The sequence below is a fragment of the Trachemys scripta genome, chromosome 8 (assembly GCF_013100865.1).
Source record: "Trachemys scripta elegans isolate TJP31775 chromosome 8, CAS_Tse_1.0, whole genome shotgun sequence".
Classification (NCBI taxonomy): Eukaryota; Metazoa; Chordata; order Testudines; family Emydidae; genus Trachemys; species Trachemys scripta.
This window is the reverse complement of record NC_048305.1, coordinates 78209526-78233152: the sequence shown is the minus strand read 5'-3', so window position 1 is coordinate 78233152 and position 23627 is coordinate 78209526. Positions and strand designations below refer to the sequence as shown.

Genomic DNA, 23627 nt, shown 5'->3' with positions numbered 1-23627 from the left:
TTTTAAGTTGACAGTGTCTGGTTAGCACATATAGACTGTTCTCAGTGGTACCAGCTGACAGAACAAGGAGCAATGGTCTCAAGTTGCAGTGGGGGAGGTCTAGGTTGGATATTAGGAAACACTATTTCACTAGAAGGATGGTGAAGCACTGGAATGGGTTACCTAGGGAGGTGGTGGAATCTCCTTCCTTAGCGGTTTTTAAGGCCCGGCTTGACAAAGTCCTGGCTGGGATGATTTAGTTGGGATTGGTCCTGCTTTGAGCAGGGGGTTGGACTAGATGATCTCCTGAGGTCCCTTCCAACCCTGATATTCTATGATTCTATGATTTACACAAGATGAATTTAGCCCATCATTTTAGCTGAACCATTGGATTAATTTGCAAATTATGAAATTTAACAGAAAGTTACATCAGTATTCTTCCTATTTTTTTATAATTGTGTTTATATTTTCCTTATATGCTTGTTTTTCCATTGCAATGTAAAAGGGATCGTGAAGTCTTGTTTATACACACACACACACACACACACACACACACACACACAGAAAGTGTGCTCTGGAAAAATATATATTTTTTAAATATACATAAATTTAAAAAAGGAAAAACAAGTTATAATGTATTACTTGAATAATTGTCTCAGCAAAGGCTTATTTTTCCAATCTCTTTCTAGTAAGTTGCAGAGCACTGCCAATTCCAGAGCACACTTTCTATCAAGTCATGGATTGTAAACCCTGAACAAAGAATAATCAGCAAAGTAGTCTACTGTGTAACCTGTACAATATTCATAAAATACATTAATGAACAAATAAATATCCCGTGTTGGATGAGCCAGCTAGCAAATATCCCACATTCTTCCCCACCCTTATTTCCACAGCTGCCATCTGACACTACTCCCACAAGTACAGTTTCCAAAAGACCTTGGGCCTCATTCTTCACTTTCTGTATCCATTGACACTTGTGCAAAGCGAGTGTAATATGTATACAAAATGTTACTTTTCAGATCTGGAGCTATTTACACCCAAAGTGTATATAAAATGTCCACAGTGGTCAGTTGACTAAGAAACATCTGCTCTTTCTAGGATTCTTTTTCACTGTATATCATCTCCACCTGCTTTCATGATCTGCATAATATTTCCTAATGACCCTTTTTCTAATATTTATAGCATTCAGAAGCTCCGGGTGGGCACAATTAATTTTCCAGGAATGCTGTAGAGTTTTGGTACATCTCCTAGAGGTAGCTGTCCCTTCTTTGATACCTGTTCCTAAAGTCTTCTGTCAGAGTTCCTCAGGTTTCCTAATGAAATGCGTACCATACACATTTTTCTAATCTGCAGTTATCAGAATGTTGTCAAACTCATTTCTCATGGTGTACGTAAGGCAGTTTACTTGGTGCTCATTATTCTTATTGACAATTCCAGATGCCACACAAACTGCTCAAAACAACCTATCCATTTTAGCCATGTCAATTTATCATCAACAAAGTATTTCAGGCAGATATCGTCAATATCAGCCTCTCTACTCTAGGAAAGTAACATCTGTTCTTTTACAAACTCTTTCTATTAGTTTTTCTCAGAGTTCTTTTCTGCCCTTCCTCCATATGTGAGGATCCTGTCCCATTCTGTTTCATTGAGATCTGGACCCTCTCATTGCTTCCACTGGGGCTGAAACTAAATTGCCATCAGAGAAGATGGTAGCCCCTTAATTACCAAGATAAGGAGGCCAGGTAGAGGACAGGAGAATGTGGAAGTAATGGGAATGAGACTATGGAAGCAGAAAGGAAGGGGATATTTAGGAAGGAGGAGAGAAAATGGAGTCCGGAATGTAGGGAGCAGGAAGCAGATTCAGGGAGGCAGGTTGAGAAGATGGAGAGGAAAGTGGCATGGTAGAGAAGGAGAATGTGATGGGGAGCAAGAGAAGTGCAAGTGAATGAGAAGCACTGAATACAGGCCAGAGGTAGGCAGATAACTGTGGAGGGAGTATGTGAGTGGGCAGCTGCCTATCTTATGTAGAAAGCAAGAAGGATAGTTTGGCAGGTCCCCATACTCATGAGGTAGGAAAGGATATGAGCAGTCCGCACCAAGTAGCGAAGAGCCTTTCTAAGCATATAATCAGGTTTGAACTTAGAGTCCAAAATGATTGAACACAAATTGAAGAGAATTAGGCAAAAAACAAAAATATTATTTTTCTAATCTCTATTTTTAAACCAATTTCACGATTTTTTTTTTTTTTTTTTAGTTCTGGACACATGGGGTCAGCAATATGGCACCACATATTCTATGTCCACTTCAGCCCGGTGGCTCAGGTTACAGAGCACCCTGAAGTTGATTTAATTTGTACACTGCTGACCCTAAGGGTATTTTCCAGAAACTAGATCTAGCCAAAGCACCTGTGCACTCCAGTCTCTCTCAGTCAAACCTTCTACTTGCCCACTCTGCTGGAGTGAACACTGGCTCTACATATCCAGAATTTCCTGTATGCCAGGCCAATTCTGGATCTGTTGGCATTACAAACCCTTTGCTGTTTAGACTGTACATTCTGGGAGCCGAGGCCAAGCTTATATTCTGTCCACACTGCATACTCCTCTATCTGTATAGCACTAAACACAGCACCAGTGCTTGGCAAAAAGGTAAATAATAATATACTGCTTTCCAGAGGGGTACTTCTGGGTGTTTATTCATCTGATTTAGCTACTCGGTCTCGCTGCTTGTGTCGTCCTCACCATCACAGCATCTGAAATAGCCAACCTACCCAGTTAGGAAGTCCTGAAGTTTGCCTGATTTAAGGACAAAAGTAACACCATATAATCGCAATGCAGCACTGTTAGCTGCTCTGTTGTTGTGTGTTAATGTTCACCTGTAGGTTCAATCCTACAGTCCTAACTCCTATTTAAACTTCCATTTGCTTCACTGGCAGTTTGGCCTGAGTTAGGACTGTAGGATCAGTTCTTTGTGGAGAAAATTGACACAATTTCCTAAGCATGTAAGTAGTATCTGCAAAAAATGTAGTATCAGTCAACAAGTAAAATGGCATTTAAAAAAAGAAGGGGAAAAAGTGCTCTTGGAACAATGACCAATTGATCCTTGAAGGAAGATAGGTGGATTTTTATTCACATTGTAAACCTGGTTCACTTTTTACTCCATTTGTCTCCCACCTGTAGCATTTCACCTCTGTATAAAAGCATGATTTGCAGCTTTCATCCATGATGTTTAATTTAGTGCTAACAACTGAGGTATCTAAAACAAAAGTGCGGCCAACTGTTCTGTTCTTTCCTCTCGTATCCCATCACCACCCTGCCAAGATCGCTCTTGGATGGCAATACAATCCTACTCAATTTTATCTGCATTTTTTAAATTGTGTGTATATACCAGGTTAGTATTTCCTATTTTGATGGCAATAGGATCCTCAAAGCTGTTATTCTTAAGAGCCAAGCAAAAGTTTTATTAATGTTGATTGGTATCTATTACCTGCCTAACTTGTCTCTGGAGTGCTGACTCATGTCCAGTGACCTCAAACAGCTGTTACAGATATTAATAATTATGTGGGCCAAATTCCATGCTGTGCAACCTCACTAGAGTCAATGGGGTTGCATGAGGTGTAGGTAGCTGCAATATCTGGTCCTATGTCTTTGTTTTTGCCCTTCTTTTTAAGTGTACACGTTGAATTTGCCTTTGTTGACGCTGTCGTGTGATTTTTTTTTTTTTAATTTCAAAATAGTAGTCAAGGCAAATTTTAAAAGATATGGGCCAGGTTTTCAACTGGGGTAAATCAGCATAGCTCAGTTACACCCATTTATACCAGCTGAAAATCTGGCCCAACATCTCAGAACACTAATCTACCATAGTTTCAAATTCTGCTGTATTTTTGAACTCTAGAAGATCAAAAAATGGAGCTCAGTTTGTTTATTTATATGTTCCCCGCACCCAATTCCCTCCCACCCTTCCTTTCATTTTTTGGACAATGCCGCTTCCAACAACCAACATCTAAGAGGTCAAGGACCTATAACCGCTCATGCTTTCACGGATCCTAACCTTGGGTAATTTTCCATAACAGCCAAAGTTCTCCTTTGAGGCCAAAAACACACACATCCACCTGGTACCAAAAATGCACACCTTCTTTCTTATATCTTTTATCTTGCAGAATATGGGCTTATGACATGCTCACAGTACCTTGTACCCAGACACAGCACTGTCTCTTGTGGGACAGACCCAAAACATCCTACATTTGCTAAAGCTATGAACTAATAATAAATTCCTATTCAATCCTGAATAAGCACTTCAGACAAACACATTTTCATAACCATCCCTTTCTCCAAGATCCTGTTTTTGGTAACAATATTAAAAGAGAAAAACAATAAACTTGAAGCAACAGGCACTGAAATTGTAAAGTTTCATTCTATTTCCTATTTCCCTCCCCTCTTCTCCTCCCCCATATAAATACAGGCTATGGTAGATACAGTCAGGTATTCTTTAGCTTAATTATGAAGAACATAGTTACCTGCATGGATAATAGTGGTTGACGCAGGATAGATTTTTAAAGATTCATAACTATTGTCCATGGTCTAGTTCTTTCACTGTTCGAAAAATGTCTTTTGTTAAAGCCTTTTCCCCCCCACATATGTTCCTGCAAAATTGGTCTGACGTTCTTCTCCTTATTGTGTTTTCTTCCAGATTCTACCATAGCAGTCTGGGCACAAGTCCAACATTTATAAATGAAAACTTCTTCATGCAGCACAGCGTCAGCATCACATATCAGCAACTAAAATACTGTCCCTCTGTCCTGAATCCAGACTTTAGAATACACCATGACAACAAGCTGCTTCTTTCAATTTAGCAATACAGCAGAAGTTTGTTTGTGTAGGAAGTTGAAGCATCTGGACCAATGAGCTTTCACTGTGGGCGTGGCCCCAGGCAGAGAAGAGTCTCAATTGGAAACAGGAACTGAAAGTACGTTTAGTTAAGCCTGCTTTCCCTCTAACCAATCTAGCTGTCTAAGTAAATGCCTGACCTTGTGGTATAAGGTTCAGTCATAGACTTATGTGGCAGTTTGATAAGATACAGTAGACTAATTTATTGGCTATTTTAAAAAAAATGTAAAGGAAGTTTTATTATGCTTTCCTGAATTTTTTTTAAAAACAAACACCTGAAAGACATTTCAGTATATCACAAACAAGAGGAAATCCAAAGCACGTGACTTCTAAGAAAATGATGCAACTATAAGTCTGTGCCAAAATTTACAGTAAGTTTTTTTGTATTGATTGATTGATTAAAGGGGAATGGCTGGAGGAAGAGGCAATAATGAGTGAACTACAAGTACAGAATTATGCTAAATTGGAGAACTATTACTTCATAAAAATATTGTAATTACTTCAGGCAGAATGTTTTTAGACATTACACATGAGCGAAACCTCTAAAATAATTTATTTTCCAAAATTAATTGGTTTCCTGGTAAATGTCTTTCTGGAATGAACAACTAATTACAAAAATCCAGACAGAAATAAAAGGCTACAAGTCAGAAAGAGACAGCAACAGGGAGAAAGTTTCTTTACGGTGACTTTAGATAAAATAAAATGTTACTTAGCACTGCTAGGTATTCAGTCCTTCTGCCTCTTAGTTCATATCCTTAGGAGGATGTAGCCTAACATGTAGCCCTAAAATAAAAAGCCAGCAGCTTGACACACTTCTCTATTAAACTTCTTAATTTGAGTGCTCCATTGTCTTTAAAAAAGTACATTTTATTGATTTAAAAGAACAAAAAAACTTCACTCAAATGTCCCAACGCAGTTTCAAGAAAGCCAACATGTTACGAAGCTCAAAATAAATAAAGTGGTGCATGTGGGAAATGTTTACAACCAGACCCAAAAATCATAGGAAACTTTAAACTGGTCTTATGTTCACTCCAAGGAAAGGTGGACATTTAAATACTATGGCGAACTTACAAAACTCATTGAACTTCGGGTATTTAAGATTTTGCCCATGAGAGGTAGGGAACAGCCATAAAGTTTTCATCTGAGCTTAGATCCAAATTCACCAAAAATTTGTGAGTATTTGAATCCAGAATTATAGTTCAGGCCCAAATCTAAGTTTGCTGATCTTTTGAGTGAAGCTGCACTGATACATAGTGTGCTGTCATTCTCTTTCCCTTCCTAACTTTTTATAGCACTAAAAGAGAGAACAGGTTTGATTGTTTCCAGATTGCAAAATGGCAAGAAAATGGTGATTACTAAACTGGGCTGAGAGACAAAGCATTTGAACAGTGAGTGCTGAAACCAAAGTCCATTGATCTCAATCATGAACTCAGGCTCTCAGCAATCAGCTACTTAGGGCTGTAGGGGTGGGCTGTTCCCTCTTTCTCTTCACACAAGAATGAGCAGGTCTCCTTTCCATGAGGAGCCGTGGCTGTATATGGAGCAGAGCCCTACAGTCATGCCTCCTTGTTCCTGAGCTTTTGCTGCTAGGGGGCCTGGCTTTATCTTGCAAAAATCCACTACTGTTCTTCGCAAGTGTCTTCTGGCTCCCCTTATTTCTCATCTCAATTTCTCTTCTCTTTGATTTACACACAGTGCAGTGTGGGTAGGTATATCAGAGTCCTTTGCTCACTGCATCGTTCTGGACAATTTTCATGGCATATCGTGGGATTACATATTCCCACTCTGGGGAATTGTGGGAGCAGGTTTCAAACACCCATCATCCCTTTCACAGTCTCTCAAAAGTCATCTGGTGCCCGTGCTCTTCCCAAACTGCTCTCTAGCAGCATGGGTGAGGGCCAGAGGTGCACAGGAAAGCAGATCCTGTTATAATGGCAAGGCCATGGCTATGTGCAAAGATGCTGAGACAAGGCAGAATAAGAGCCACACCTGGCACTCCAGGACATTGGGCATCTGCAGCATACTGTGCCTTCCTTCTAGCAATGAAGGTCAGGGAAAGAAGAAGCCCTGTTCCCCCAGAACAGATGAAAAGCTGACAGGCCAATTTAGAGAAGCTCAAGAGGAGCAATTATTATTGCACAAGTTGGTTGGCAGTTTTCTGATGGACACGGACTAGGGAATATTTTCAAATTTCCATACTCACACCATAAGCTTTTTAAGGGCTCATCTGTAAACTCTAAAACATAACATATTGTACAGCTGCACTCAGGATCTGAAATACTATTTGTCACCCTCTTATCAAAAAAAAAATTGCGGCTTTAAAAAAAAAGCTGTGCGAAAGCAGGTAACACCAAAGGCATGTACATTCCAGAGCAATAATTCTGTGTACTGCTTTTATGCAAAGTTTCCATTGTACAGTTTAAATGACCATTCATAAGCAAAAACCAAAATAGAGAAACCCCAAAGCCTTCTAGCTTGTCAATAAATATTGGAACAAGCCTGAATGAAAGGCAAAAATGCTGCTGTGGTTTAGATACCTGCCTTTTCATTTATCATGATCAATTCATTTTGGAGAAGGACAGCACTGAGACCCTCAGAATCTCAAGAGAAGTGGCACACCCCTCATTGTTTGGGACATTCAAAGCAATACTGGACAAATAACTCAGATGGACAATATGCCCAAGTTGACAAGGATTTCATAAGTCTTTTACACCTCTAGATGCTAAGGGCTCATCTTAGCTGCAGTGGCATAAAACCAGCATAAGTGATATCAGAATCAAGCCCATTGATTCTACATGTGACTCCAGATTAATGTGGTAAAGAAATACCTGGAAAATTGCTTTGTGTGTTATAGGGGGAAATGCTGCACCTTTTCTGCACTGGAACTAGTCTGTTTCCATGGTTTGGGAGAGGAACTGGATGCTGGGAGGCAGCACAGGGGATGCTTTCATGTGGCTATAGAGGGACTGTTTGGGGTCAAGTGCAGGCCAGAGACAAGTAGAGAGGCAGGGCTAATGCATCTCTAAACAGTGTGCACCCACAAGCCATTTCCCACCTGCAGAGGGAGGTACATTACAGCTATGGGGCTTCTTCTGTCTTGGGACTGACATTGCAGCTGTGGAGTAGCCTGAAGAGGCTCCCCCACTCTCTGCTGACTCCTTGGGTTTGACTTCCCTTCAGTAGAGTTCTGATGCATCATTGGGCAGGACAAATAAAGGCACAGACCCAATAGGAATGTCCCTGAGACCCTGAATCCCAGAGGCCTGGGATGCCATTAGAATCACAGTTTTCATTTTTTTTTAATTAAGTTTCTAACCCTCATAGTTGTGGAAGAGAGTTTGAAGAGATGACACCAGAGTAACCCAAGAGCTGTTGGCTAGCTAAGACTCCAGCACAGGAGACGCAGCAGCCACAAGAGCCAGAAAGGAATTGCTTGAGCCACACCAGCTCCTGAACAGACCTGGTTTTCACTAATCTGCAGGTGGTGTCTGGTGGAATGTAGGGTTTGCATGCTTTCCTGGGATTGCCTCCCCTTTGTTGGGGCTCAGATACATTCTAGGGCACTTCCTGATGGCCTTTTCACTCACTCACTCACTCACCACGCACACACACACAAGAGTGGGAAGCACTTGGGAGGGTCAGAGAGGGAAGTGAACAAAAAAATTGGCAAGCAGACTTTCTCCAAAATTCCTTCCACTTATAGTATTGATTACACCAAACTGTGCAGATCTGTGATCCTCTTCTTTCCTTCCTTATAGGAGTTAGTAGTAGTGAAATAGTTACAAAGGATGACATTTAAATCATCATCATCATCTTCGGGCATTTGAGCTAAAACCGAATAGAAATGAAGGGTGCAGGTCACCCCACTCAGAGCCACTGTGTCAGGTTCTCTACAGATTCAGGCATGAATTATTGCATTGGGTACAGTTGTTTCATGTTTTCAAGATTTTTTTCTTTTAAACCATAAGAGCTAAAGCCTTGCTTTTTAAAATAAAACAAAGGTGAGATCCCGAAGGGTAAGATTCTTGAGAACCAAGAGTCGCAGAATGTCATTTAAAGTGAGGGTGGCCCATGGGTTTGTCCCCCAACTTTCCATCCACCTGCAGCCTGACACTTCTGGCCCATGGGCTCCTACACCCACCCCCTCCAAATCTGAGTCAGTAGTGTTGCAACCTGGTGCTCTGGGTTACAGTACCACTCACGTTTGGCCTGGCCAAACATGGCAGGGCCATGACCCAGGTCAACTGCCCTGGCTCCAGGGCCTATGTTGAGAACAGCCTAAGAAACAAACAAACAAACAAACAAAAAGAAGTGCCAGGTCACTAACCCATCTCAGTTCAAGCCCTGACTACATATGGTCATACTATGTGGAATAATGCTGCATAATGAGACTCAGCAGTTACTAGTGAAACACTGTATGAGTATAATTCTGGGAGTAGCTGGAGCACTTTGTTCTCTGCTTCAGGGGCTTTTTTTTTTTTTTTTTTTTTTTTTTTTTTAAACGTGCTTAGATTAAGCATTGTGGGCAGGGAATGTCTTCTACTTTATGCTTGCATAACGCCCAGCACAATGAAGCCCTGATTCTGACTGAGGCCTCTAGTACTACCATCATAAACAATAAACTAATGAAATAAAATCAGAATGCAAATATTTTATCATAATTCCATAGGGGTTGTTAAATTAATTGTTGTTAATAAATTATGACAAAGTTTAGCCTTTTTCCTTTAATGACTCATTCGTGACCAAATTCTGACTTCTGAGAATATATTTTGCTGTTTGTATTTGACCATTAGGTTGTGATCCTGCCAATATTTATGCAAGTGATACTTACGCAGGTATCAAAGCTAGTCTTGTGCATAACGGTAAGCATGCACATATGTGTTTGCAGAAAAGGACCCTAATTTGAATGAACAATTTTTATCCTATGAGATGTTCACAAACTAATCACTTTGACTATCTGCTGGGCTAACTATGGTTTGTGTTTGGTCATTTAAGTCACATGCTACTGTGTATGTTCTCTGATTGCATGATTAAATCTGGAGAGTAATGAATGCCAAAGAATAAATAATGATGAGTTAATATTCTTATTTAAACATCATGACCAATGTGTGAATGTGACTATGCGTACTTGTACAGAGAACAGACAAGAATCGATTCATGCAAATGCTGGCAAACAGTGTATAAAAAGGGACATGATTATGCTGGTAACAAAGAGTCTTCCTAAACATTTGTCATAATGGCTATTTGTACAGTATTCTACCAACTCTGCTACACAGTATTCTTCAGTGCAATAGAAAACACTCATTAATGTTTCCTACAAGAAATGTGAATCTGTGAGGATATTATATTCTCAGGGCACTATCACAAATTGAATCCCTTCATCCAAAATAAACTAAATATATGTTTTCTGGACTACAATACAACAATGGAGGGAAAAAGTCAAATGGCTTAATCAATAACTTTTTAATTTTAGGACTCAGCCTTCCCTTTCTGCTCCAGACCTCTCCCCCATGGCATCAGTGATGACAGATAAGGAATGTTTTAAGGGTGAAACTCCTCAGAGTTGCAACCCAGTTGGAAAATATTATTTCATTTGGGAAATCTCACCTCAGTTGGAAAATTCTCAGTGGTTTCAACCAGTTATTGCAATAGGTGAAACAAACTTCTGGCCCAATAGCACATCTCAAGGGCACACTTTGCATCAGCCACACAAACAGTGGTTGGGGCCGAGGAAAGGGGTTTACAGTATTCCATTCAAGGTCTGCCCAGATTCTCTCAAATTCCTCTTACAGTCCCAGAGTAGCTGGATCCTTCTACTAAAGTGTTTGTGTTAGAATGATCAGCTACTCATAATGACAGCCCCTGAGCTTGGAAGCAAGTTTCTGAAGAGGGACAGAGGGGATTAGGAAGCAGGGGGGGCCATGGTTTTGCTCCTGTGTCTAAGATGGCCAGTGGATGGAGAACATTTCTCAGCCAGTTCAGTTGGGGAGCACCAGGAGGTATTGTGCTCCTCGGGTGCAGCACAACACAGGGCTGTGGCTTAATGCTGGCTGTGTCAAGGTAGCACAAATAGTTTTCTATATTTTATTATTTGTACTGTGCACTTTATGTAGTGAGGCCCCAGTTCAGTAAAGAACTTGAGCATTAGAACAATTTACCAAATGTCATGGTGAATTCTTCATAACTGACAATTTTGAAGTAAAGATTGGATGGTGTTCTAAAAGATATGCTCCAGGAATTATTTTGGGGAAGTTCTGTGGCATGTATTATACAAGAGTCAGCCTAGATCAATGTTTCTCAAGGACCAGTCTGTGGACCCCCCAGCACAGTTTAGGAAGGCAGCAAGCCGGTACCTGGTATCAAAAACATTGAAAAACGCTGAACTAGATGATCACAGTGATCTCATCTGGCCTTGAAATCTATGAATACACTTCAGTGCTTTTCTGAAGTGCCCAGACCACAAGCTGGACACCTACAGACCCTTCCCTAAATCTAAGTAAAGCAAACAAACTTGAAAAATAAAGAGACATGGCATAGTATTGGTATGGCACAATATTCTTTAACATTAGTACAAAGTATTGCATCTTTCTGTGTAAGTATCAAAATACTTGGAGGCTAATTACTAAGAACAATACTGAAATACTGTGCACTAAGAACAAAACAGTTTATTCTACCTTATCAGACAAGCAGGGCTGGCTCTAGCTTTTTTGCTGCCCCAAGCAGCAAAAAAAAAAAAAAAGCGCCNTTTTTGGCTGGCTGGCCCACCCCCTTGGAGCTTTGCCTTGGGTGTGTCACTCAGGCATGAAAAACAGAGGCTTAATTAATTAGATTGGAAGTATAAAATGGTGTTCTTTATGTGGTTAAGGAACATTCTACACTCCCCCCGCCCCACATAAAGAATGTGACATTTTGGTGGATGTGTTGAAGAATGGGTCCATGAGCCAAACAGCTAAGACTTCATTAAATGCGTAAGGCAGGGAGCCTTTGGTCTAGTATCTCAGACAGATTTCTCTCCCCCAACCCCACGCCCACTCCACCCCAAAGCCATTCATTTAATTAACTCTAATGGTGTATTTGATTCCAGAACAATTCTATTTGCTGTTTATATTTCATGTAATTTATAGTACACAATAAATAGATTGTGAGAGGTGGAGTTATGAATAGTTTGAAACAGGTTTTCCATGTTCAGATCAAGCTGCCATAGTAAACAAACATTTTTCATTTCTGCCAAACTTAAGGTCCTTCCGCCCTCCCCCACACCCCCGCACTTCTTTTCAGCCTTGAAAAATGTTGTTAAAAATCCCAAAATTACCCAGGGAAGTTGATCGGGTTTCAATAAAATAGTGACTTCATTGTTAGTAACTCCTTATTTCAACCTTCTCATGAATTGGCTCCTTTTTACATTATAAGCATTACATACAAAATAAAAATATATGGCTTAAAAATTCTGTTTAATGATATTATAAAAATAAATTTAAAGGCATTTTGGGCTCTCTCTCTCATTTCCTTATAAAGCACACTTTGCCTCTATTTTAAACATACTGATGTTATAGCAGAGAAGTCAGTCTCCGAAATGTCTCCTGCTCTCTTTTATCCATAAGTACAGGACAACAGTGGATTCTCAACTCTCTTTATCCTTTAGTAACATGGAATCCACAATTTTTGTGAGCAGCAGGTCTTTAAGAGATAACAACACAGATGTACCTTCATAAGTGTTTTTCCTCCATAAACCCACTAGTTCTTTTCTTTGCGGTTTCCAAGACCTGTATCTTTTAAAGCTGCCTGGAGCAACCCATCACACTGTTTGGTCCATGAGGTTAACACACTTGTTTTAGTGTTAGAAGAGATTGTGTTGCTCTCAGAGTGTCTGATCCAAAGCCCACTGAAGTCAATGAGAGTCTTTCCATGGGCTTTGGTTCAGCCCAAAATTCAGGCAGCATGCTCATCTCCCTCACTTTATTAGGGAATGCAGGTAAGGCAATTAAATCTATTCTCTTCTCTAGGATGGTAGATACCGCTGCTTTTGAAGCTACTTGAATTTTATGGAACTATTCCACATATAACTAAGAGCTTCAGTTAGTCAATAATCAGACAACATCCCATAATGAATCCCAATTGTTTAACATACACAGTAGAACCCTTTGGTAGGACTGGTAAAATTCTTCTTCAGTTTCTTAATCACTTAGCTAAAGTCATAACCCAGAGCTGCACAGGCACTGGTAGTCATGAAAGTGAAAGTCAGACCTTTTCTTCTCCTTAATAGCCACTGTCTGCATGGACATCATATTACAGTCTATCAAACACTCTGGGTGAAATCCTGTCCCTATTGAATTTAATGGGAGTTTTGCAATTGACTTCAATAGAACCAGGATTTCACCCTCTGTTTACAGTTGACACTAATCACTAAAGGAAGTGGACAATATAAACATTCCAACTTTAAAAGATTTTATTTGGGAAAACTACATATGGTTAGTTGTTTTGAAGCCTTGGCTCATTATCAGAGTGACCATATTGGATAAGCCAGTAATAAGTTGTTACATGTTATGACTAACTTTCTAGAATAAAGAATTGTTCAGATCAAGAAAAATGTCAAAAAACTTTCCTCTTCCTCTTCCCCACCTGCATCCCTTTTGACAGCCTGTTTTGTTACTAACAGTGGGTGAACCCATAAAAGGGTTGAAGGCTTAAGGTTTGATTTTCAGAGGTGCTGAATACCTCTGACTGTTAGGTTGCTAGTGCAGATAACCATCCTGTAGGCTTATACGCACATTATCTAAACTACCTCAATTTCTTGGGTTTGGAAGCTTGAGCTGGAAAATTTGCCAGGACTCATAAGGTTTCTTGTTTCCAGTTGAGTTGGAAACATATCACCAGGCTAGACTTTATTGCGGTATTTTGGCATTTTATTTTTAGTAATAGGCAGAACCAGGATGACTAGATGCTTGCAAAAATGATAAAAATAAGAAAGAATGTTAGCATAACACTTTCAAACTTCAGAAAAGGTTTGGTTTGGTTCGGTTCAAGCTGGGAGAAAGGAGCTAGTTTGCATTATATTATCCAAACTGGTTTGCCCAACCCTAGCTCTGAACCAAAAGCCACCCCAAGTTTGCCAGCATACTACTTGGATGCATAATGAGCAGAAAGCTGTGTGTAATGTATGTGTTATTTACCTTCAGTAATAGCTTCCATTTGGCAAGTGCATATACAATAATCTCTCTCTAGTCATAGGTCACCTGCATTGTAATATGTTACCAGTGAATGCCCATCAGTATCAGCAGCTGCAATCCTTTGTAATAAATAATAATTTTCTACGACACTACTTGCCAAGAGGAGGAACACCTTGCAGGAGATTTGTAATTTAAAGATTCTCATTTTAAATCCATTTTTGATCAGCACCTGACCCCTCGTAAAAGTAACCTCTCTTATTCCGGATAATAGATGGATATGAGTGTAGGCACAGGCAAGCCAAAGAACCAATAATGTAACAAATTGGAGTAGAAGGAGATGCGTATGCTTTCAATAGAAATCCATGTTGACATTATAGTGTCTGTCGTTTATAGCATGTGCCATAATTACTCCATCTTAGAGCTGAATTAATGGTGAAAATCCAGAAACAGTTTCTGTGGCCATATAAGGTGGGATTTTGACTCTAGTGAATCTGTTCCAAGAGGGAGATGTTAAATATAAAAATTAAATTTCCATTCCCAACCTGTTCTCTGAGGCAGGTTCAGCAAAAAATGGCTCTGTGGTCCAGCCAACATTTTTGCTGAATAGCTGGGACAGATGTGAAAGCCATATGCCAGATACCATTAAATAAGAAAGGTATATAAGATATATCTCAAACCTTCCACAGTAGAAACACATACATTTTTGCTGAAAGGAAGTATTAGTAATGCTATTTAATGACTGAATTGCTGAGATGTTATGCTGGGATATTTTTCTAAATGGGTGATATTTTAAGGAGCTACTGCTGAAAATATACATTGATCCTAGGAGATTCTGTAGATAGACAAGACCACCACTTTTAGGAGAAACCAGAAGCCTTCTACAAATAATTGGATGTAAAACACACGATTTCTAGTACGATAAATCAGAGATAGAGACCTGTCACAAGCCAAGCCAAACCAAACAAAAACAAAAAACCCAAACAAAAATGGGGGAGGGATAGTGGTTTGAGCATTAGCCTGCTAAACCCAGGGTTGTGAGTTCAATCCTTGAGGGGGCCACTTAGGGATCTAGGGCAAAATCAGTACTTGGTCCTGCTAGTGAAGGCAGGGGGCTGGACTCAATGACTTTTCAGGGTCCCTTCCAGCTCTATGAGATACACCTAACGCCTTGGAATTTGGAAATAAAAAGTTCTTGGCCTGGGGTCTCTATTTCAATCTCTTCCCAAAAGGCAACAAAACATATTGACAGCCTGACAGGTTATTTCAGACACTGCTCAGAAGTGCCCATCCCAAAATCATTATCGAGAAAAGAATTATAACAATACAATACAACAGAAAGTGGGTTTACCACCTGCAACATACACAATAGACCATCAGCACAGCCTGACTCTGTACAGGTCCATCTCTGGAAAGGATATCTTTATATGCTCTTTTTAATTGCCATCATGAATTGCCAGAAGGTAGAACTGTTAATGTGCCTGCCTTTGTGGACTACATTTCCCAGCCTGCATGCCTTTCTTGATTCTTACCGAATGTCTGGATGGAATCACTAAGAGCCAACTTGTTCCCTTACACTGGAGGAAGAGAGGAGCTCCTTCCTTCCCCTCTGGGATAGGATCTCTTTGTCCCACAGATATTCTATATGTAAACCTGGAACAGGGTAGTATTCACCTTGGACAGTTTCCCTAGAAAGCCTGAAAAGGTTGTATGGCAGGCTCACTGCCCTGGGCCACTCTCTCCATCTCTTTTTCAACAGGCTCTTAAAGTTTCCTTACTGAAAGAGTCTTTCAAAATAAAAATTACCTGAAACACAAAACCTTAATAGCAAAAGTCCTTCTTCCCAGTGTTCTTCTCATGGGGAGGGCAGGTTCTGGCCCTCTTCCACAACCCGAGGAAAAGAACTCTGGGTCATCCCTCACCCTCCACTGGCAAACTGTCCCCCTTTAATCCACCCCTAGCGAAAACAGGTTGCTTTTAGTGCTTCCTCCTCCCCCCCTCCCCGCCAAGGTTTTTATCTCGATTGGATGACTGATTGGGAAAGAAGTGGAACCTTGCCCCATCCTACACAACAAGCTCCTTTCTTCAGGCCCTTAAAGAAACAGTTCTCTCTTTTTTCTGAGACTCAGTGGTCCCTTGGGACCACTTCCTCTCTCCCCACATGTACCCCTGCTATCCCCAGGGGTTTCATTCGATGGCATCTACTTGGAATGGGGTAGCCTGGACTCTGTTCCTCCCTCCCAGGGGCTTTCCTCTTTTCCATTCGGTCTATCCTGTTACATGTTGCTATGCTCTATTATAGACCCAAAATAGTCCCAAAAGAAAATCAAACTTGTGAAAGATGCAATAATGCATCAATTTTAACTCATAGCTCTGAAATGCAGTTAAGTAACTTTGGATCTGATTATTTGGGCAACAAAGTTAACAATGACAATACTAAACTCATTTTTAAAACACTGATATGTTCACGCACAAAAGGTTGTTGAGAAATATTACTCTTTTTTTCCTATTACAGGACACTTCTGAATTTTGGAAATTCTATGCTGCAATGTCACCAGGAGAGAAATGCAGTTTCCCCTGAAAACAGAAGATATGAGTAATCTGATCAGAGCTTTAGAGATAACATGACACCATTCTAAAACAAAACAAAAGTTGCTGTAAAAAATGAACATTTTAGCAGCTTTTAATGAAGTGTAGAACTATGTAATCTATTCATTTGTATCTATATATTCTAATACAAAAGGCTTTCTCAGTACAATGCATGTAAATTTGAGGAAATGTAGATTTAAATAAAATTAGAAAGACATTATTCTTACTAACTTAAACTGAAAGTCTTCATTGAAAGTTACTTAATCATGCTGAGAAAGTATGTAATAAAATGACCTCTATTAGAGATCATAAATAGCAATCAAATCTGTACAAAATAATGATTAAATCAGATAAGTTTGATTTACATTCACAGTTCAATGCTTCTACTGTGTTTTATTTCTAAGGCCTGGTCTACACTAGGAGGTTATGTCAAATTTAGCAGCGTTAAATCGAATTAACTCCGCACCCGTCCACACAACAAAGCTATTTAGTTCGACATAGAGGTCTCTTAAATTCGACTTCTGTACTTCTCCCCAACGAGGGGAGTAGCGCTAAATTCGACATGGCCATGTCGAATTAGGGTAGGTGTGGATGGAAATCGATGCTAATAGCTCCGGGAGCTATCCCACAGTGCATCACTCTGTTGACGCTCTGGACAGCAGTCCGAGCTCGGATGCTCTGACCAGCCACACAGGAAAAGCCACGGGAAAATTTGAATTCCTTTTCCTGTCTGGGCAGTTAGAATCTCATTTCCTGTTTGGACATTGTGGCGAGCTCAGCAGCACTGGCAACGATGCAGAGCTCTCCAGCAGAGATGGCCATGCAATCCCAGAATAGAAAGAGGGCACCAGCATAGACTGATTGGAAAGTCTTGGATCTGATCACTGTGTGGGGCGATGAGTCCATGCTTCCGGAGCTGCGATCGAAAAGATGGAATGCGAAGATCTACGAGAAGATCTCAAAAGCCATGACAGAGAGAGGATACAGCCGGGATGCAACGCAGTGCCACGTGAAAATCAAGGAGCTGAGACAAGGGTACCAGAAGACCAAAGAGTCAAACGGACACTCCGGATCCCAGCCCCAGACATGCCGTTTCTACGAGGCACTGCATTCCATCCTAGGTGCGCCCGCCACCACTACCCTACCACTGACCGTGGACTCTGAGGATGGGATATTGTCGATGGCCGCTTCCTCGGAGATGTTAGCGGACGGGGAAGATGAGGAAGGAGATGCGGAGGACGAGGCAGTCGACAGCGCTTACAATGCTGATTTCCCAGACAGCCAGGATCTCTTCATCACCCTCACAGAGATCCCCTACCAACCGTCCCCAGGCGTTAACCCGGACCCAGAATCAGGGGAAGGATCAGTCGGTAAGTGTTTTAAACATGTAAACAAACATTAATATTAACAGTGGGTTTTTCATGATTAGTTTGCCCTAGGCACTTAACGTTTTAGTCCTTGGCAGTGCAACTACTGCAAAAAAAAAAAAAAAAAAAAAAAAAAAAAACTAACAATGTCCGATTTATCATGATTAGAGCGCCTAGGGCAAACCACTGTTTAGTCCTTGCCAGTGCAGCTACAGTAAAATTCGGTCTGTATGTCCGGGGATAGAGCTGAAATCCTCATGGGACATCTCCATGAAGCTCTCCTGGAGGTAATTGGAAAGCCTTTGCATGAGGTTCCTTGGGAGACCGGCCTCGTTGTGTCTTCTGTAGTAGGAAACATTTCCGTGCCAGGCTAGCAGCAAGTACTCCGGGATCATTGCCTTGCAGAGCATGGCGGCATACGGCCCTGGTCTTTGCAGGCTTTCACGAAGCATGCGTTCTCTGTCGGTCTCTGAAATCCTCATCAGAGTGATGTCGCTCATGGTGACCTGCTTTGAATTAGGGGAATGTTAGTATTGGGACTGCTTGCCTGTTCCTTTACAGAACTGTAATTGGCAGTTTACAGCCATGCGGTGGAGGCGGGAGAGGGGCAGCATACAGGGATCTTTCCCGGGGACAGCCGCCAGGGGGTGGGACAGAGGCAGAGTTCATGATTGCCGGATTGCTGGCAGCAGGAACTGGCCAACGCTAGGAGCATTGCTTTGAATGTGAAAGGAGGGCAGTGCTATTATTAAAGTTTTAAGCAGCCACAAGTCTATGGCTTACCATGTCAGCCTGCTACCCAAATTCCGCTGTCCTGCCCCGCTTGTCTGATCTGCACTGCAAGACCCCAGGCACTGAATGCGAAGGCCGAAAATTCGACCTTGTCCTTAGTGCGCACGTGATAGGTGCTGTGCATGGTCTTGTTCACAGAGAAAGACTATGTTCTTTGTTCACAAAAAAATTTATCTTTCTGAGGAATTCATTCCCTTTTTCCCATCCCACAGCTGTGACTGTCTCCCGACCTACCCTGGCATCACACTCCCAGAGGCTGGCGCAGATTAGGCGTAGAAAGAAAAGGACGCGGGACGACATGTTCTCAGAACTTATGGGCTGCTCCCGAGCCGAGGCAACCCAGCAGACCCAGTGGAGGGAGAACATGTCGCAATACCAGCGAGCACACAGTGAACGGGAGGAGAGGTGGCGGCAGGAAGACCAGCAGGCGACTCAAAACGCTGCTTGGACTAATGAGGGACCAAACGGACACGCTCCGGCGCCTTGTGGATGTTCTGCAGGACCAGAGGCAGGAGGACAGAGCCCCGCTGCAGTCTATCTGTAACCACCCTCCCCCGCCACAAAGTCCCATACCCCCCTCACCCAAAGTACCAAGAAGGAGGGGCGGCAGAGTCCGTGAAAACTGTCACTCCACCCCTGCAAACTGCTCAAGTAGCAGAAGGCTGTCATTCCCCAAAATTTGATAAGTCCTTTCCTTCACTCCAAAAGCACCTCACCCAAGCCCCCATCCCAGTTTCATCCCCTAACTATGTAGTTGCTAATAAAAAATACGTTTCTGTTAATTACTGTTTCCGTCATGTTTTTTTAGAGGAGAGTCTGTTTGAAGGGGGGGAAGGGGGTTGGTAATTGGACAGGACAGTCACCTTTACCAGGGTACAGACACGGGGGCAGGTTCAGCAGCAGGTCACACAGACATTGCAGTTACTAGGCACCCTGGTCAGTCTGGGAGGTGGTTTTCATTTTTTGTGTGTGTGGGGGCTATGTGACTTTGTGGCGGGGGAGGGCGGTTAGAGATCTTATGCAGCGGTCCTTATCCTGGATCACAGAGCCACGCAGCAGGGGATCTGTAACCGTCCTCCCCCTGCCACAAAGTCACATAACCCCCACACACAGAGTCCCGAACAGGAGGGGTGGCAGGCTCCGTTGAAACAACCAGTCCACCAGTGCGGACCACTCTAGAAGCAGGAGCCTGTCATTCCTTGAGTTTAGAAGTGTCCTTTGCATCACTACACTACACCCACTCCCCACCACAATCTGCGTCCCAGTTTCAACACTTTACCGAGAAAACAGTAATAAAGAAAACGGTGTTCATTAACAAATTTCCAGTGATTTTATTTTTAAACGTGTGTTGGAAGGGGGGTAACGGGGTGAACGGGGTATGAAACTGGAGAGGATAGAGAAACGGGGGCAGGTTCAGATTCTCTGTAAACAAACTTAATAGTCACAGTTTACCCTGCTCACTCAGGAACCTAGCTTTCAAAGCCTCCCGGATGCACAGCGCGTCCCGCTGGGCTCTTCTAATCGCACAGCTGTCTGGCTGGGCGTAATCAGCAGCCAGGCGATTTGCCTCAACCTCCCACCCCGCCATAAAGGTCTCCCCCTTGCTCTCACAGAGATTGTGGAGCACACAGCAAACTGCAATAACAATGGGGATATTGGTTTCACTGAGATCAGAGTGAGTCAGTAAGCTTCTCCATCTCCCCTTGAGATGTCCAAAAGCACACTCCACCACCATTCTGCACTTGCTCAGATGGTAGTTGAAGAGTTCTTTTTCCACTGTCCAGGGCACCTGTATAGGGTTTCATGAGCCAGGGCATTAGCGGGTAGGCTGGGTCCCCAAGGATCACTATAGGCATCTCCACATCCCCAACAGTTATTTTGTGGTCCGGGAAGTAAATATCTTCCAGCAGCCGTCTAAACAGACCAGAGTTCCTGAAAACACGAGCGTCATGAACCTTGCCTGGCCATCCGACGTTGATGTTTGTAAAACGTCCCCTATGGTCCACCAGTGCTTGCAGTACCATTGAAAAGTAGCCCTTTCGGTTAATGTACTGGCTGGCCTGGTGGGCCGGTCCCAGGATAGGGATGTGAGTTCCATCTATAGCCCCACCGCAGTTTGGGAATCCCATCGCGGCGAAGCCATTTATGATGACCTCCACATTTTCCAGGGTCACTACCTTTGACAGCAGGACCTCAACAATTGCGTTGGCTACTTGCATCACAACAACCCCCGCGGTAGATTTGCCCACGCCAAAGTGGTTCGCGACTGACCGGTAGCTGTCTGGCGTTGCAAGCTTCGAAAGGGTTATGGCCACTCGCTTCTGGACAGTCAGGGCTGCTCGCATCCGGGTGTCCTTGCGCTTCAGGGCAGGGGACAGCAACTCAAAGTTCCAGGAAAGTTCCCTTCCGCATGCGAAAGTTTCACAGCCACTGTGATTCATCCCAGACCTGCAGCACTATGCGGTCCCACCAGTCCATGCTTGTTTCCCGTGCCCAGAATCGCCGTTCCACAGCATCAACATGACCCATTGCCACCATGATGTCCATGGCGCGGGGTCCCATGCTTTGTGACAGGTCTGTGCCACTCTCAGATTTCATGTCCTCACCGTGCTGCCGTAGCCTCCTCGCCCGATTTCTCAGCATCTGCCTCTGGAAAAGGTGGCTGATAAGGTGTGAGGTGTTGACAACGGCCATAACTGCAGCAATGGTCGCAGCGGGCTCCATGCTCGCAGTGCTGTGGCGTCCGCGCTGTCACTCACCAGAAAAGTGCGCGAACTGATTGCCCGCTTTCAGGGAGGGAGGGCGGGAGTGACGGTTGGATGACGACAGTTACTCAAAACCACCCTCGACACATTTTTTTCCCCAGCAGGCATTGGGGGCTCGACCCAGAATTCCAGTGGGCAGCGGGGACTGCGGGAACTGTGGGATAGCTGCCCACAGTGCACCGCTTCCAATGTCGACGCTTGCCCCGTTAGTGTGGACTCACACAGTCGAATTACTGTCCTTAGTGTGGATACACACGTTCGACTTTGTAATATCGATTCCACATATTCGATTTAAGTAAAATCGAACAACTCTCGTAGTGTAGACATACCCTAAGAGTGTAGAGTATATATTGACTTATGGGGCAAAGCTGGGCCAACTAGCATAGGGAAATTTAAGTAAATCTAAGAATGCCAATTAAGAAGAGCTCTGTGTAGCTCAAAACCTTGTTTCTCTCACCAACAGAAGTTGGAACAATAAAAGATCTCACCCACCTTGTCTCTCTAATTAAGTCTAGAGGAATTCTAAATTGGGATAGCTTACCTCTTATTCCAGACCCTCCTGTGCATATCATACGAATTTAGACCTACTTGAGACTCACTTAGAGTGTAGCCCACGAAAGCTTATGCTCTAATAAATTTGTTAGTCTCTAAGGTGCCACTCCTGTTCTTTTTGCGGATACAGACTAACACGGCTGCTACTCTGAAACCTGTCACTTAGACATATTTACCTAAACTTATTTAGACAAACCACCTAGTAATGTGACTTACATATTGCCTCTGAATTTGTCCCACAGAGAATAAATGTATATCAGTATAACTCACATTCGGAGGGGGTTTAGAAGACAGTTTAGAAAGAAAAGTAACTAACTGGAGGGGGTAAACAAATTGTACATTAAGATAGCCTCCAATCTCCTTTAACTTACATCTTTTACTGGCTCTCCAGAATGTAAGATACACCAAAGAAGACAGTTGTCTTTCACAGCAGTAAAGAGGTTCAAATAGATCTATGGAGCCTCACTGATTCAGGCGTTTCAAAGTTGGATCTAGCTAGACCATGTAACCAACTGTGTCCCAGAGCTTTAGGACATGTTAATAACTTTAAACCCTATTTATGTAAGGCTATGTCTACACTATAAATTTACATTGGTATAACTATGTCATATAGTTACATTCATGTAACTATGAAAAATCCACACCCCTGAGTGACACAATTATACTGACCTAACCCCCCAATGTAGAGAGCACTACGTAAACAGAAGGGATTCTCCCATTGACATAGGTAATCCACCTCTGCAAGAGGTGGTAGCTACGCCGACAGCTTTTTAAGTGTAGATCTGCCCTAACTATGGTTAATGTAGGCCTGTTTCAAAAATAGGTATGTTAACATGTACTAGTTAACATGTACTAGGGAACTTGGGGTGTGTGCCAGCAGGGTCCAAATGGGCCAGTTAGTGTGTGTCACACTAGTGTGGACTAAGAATTCAGTGCAGTATGTATGCGTACCGTTGCGCTAGCCTATAAAGTGCTGCTAAATGGTGTGATGGTACAGATTTAGCTTAAAAAGTACTGTAATATAGTTTTATTGATTCAGAGTATAAATAAAACTGTGTAGTGTATATTTACCGATTTATCTCGAAGTCCTTTTGAAATATAGCAATTTTATTTTTTCATAAATTAAGGAAGAAGTCTTATTAACCACATTCATATTTGGTACCTGATGAAAATTTCTGTATCTGAAAATATCAGATTCTTCACATTCTATAAAGTCCATTTCTAAAATAGTTTGCAAGTTCCTTGGAGGCAGAGACTGTTATGCTATATTTAAACAGCACAACATATACTATTAGTCCTCCAAAAAATAATAGCACACATGAAAAGCAGAGTTAGAAACTAGCCAAGCAGAAAATGGTGGGCCTGCTAATACCCTATAATGGATTTCAGTGAAAGAGCCTATTGGAGGGGGAGGGGTAGAGGGGAAGAGGCATGTTGACCAAACCTAAAACGAGGTCCATGTTCAATTAGCTTCAAGGTTTGGGCTGAGAGACAAACTGATTTTGTTTTTTCCAGCCAGGTTGCCAATCCTATAAA

The 23627-nt window shown here is 42.2% G+C and overlaps 1 protein-coding gene across 1 annotated transcript in view; it reads right to left on the bottom strand.

Annotated features, from left to right (window-relative positions):
* The window catches only part of LOC117881893, a 190362-nt gene extending 185485 nt beyond the window's left edge, over positions 1-4877 (bottom strand). The window contains exon 1 of the mRNA XM_034779691.1: positions 4493-4877. Within this exon, the coding sequence (XP_034635582.1) occupies positions 4493-4553 (61 nt within the window). The 5' untranslated portion in view covers positions 4554-4877. The remainder of the gene's footprint in view (positions 1-4492) is intronic.
* Positions 4878-23627: the final 18750 nt, after the last annotated feature.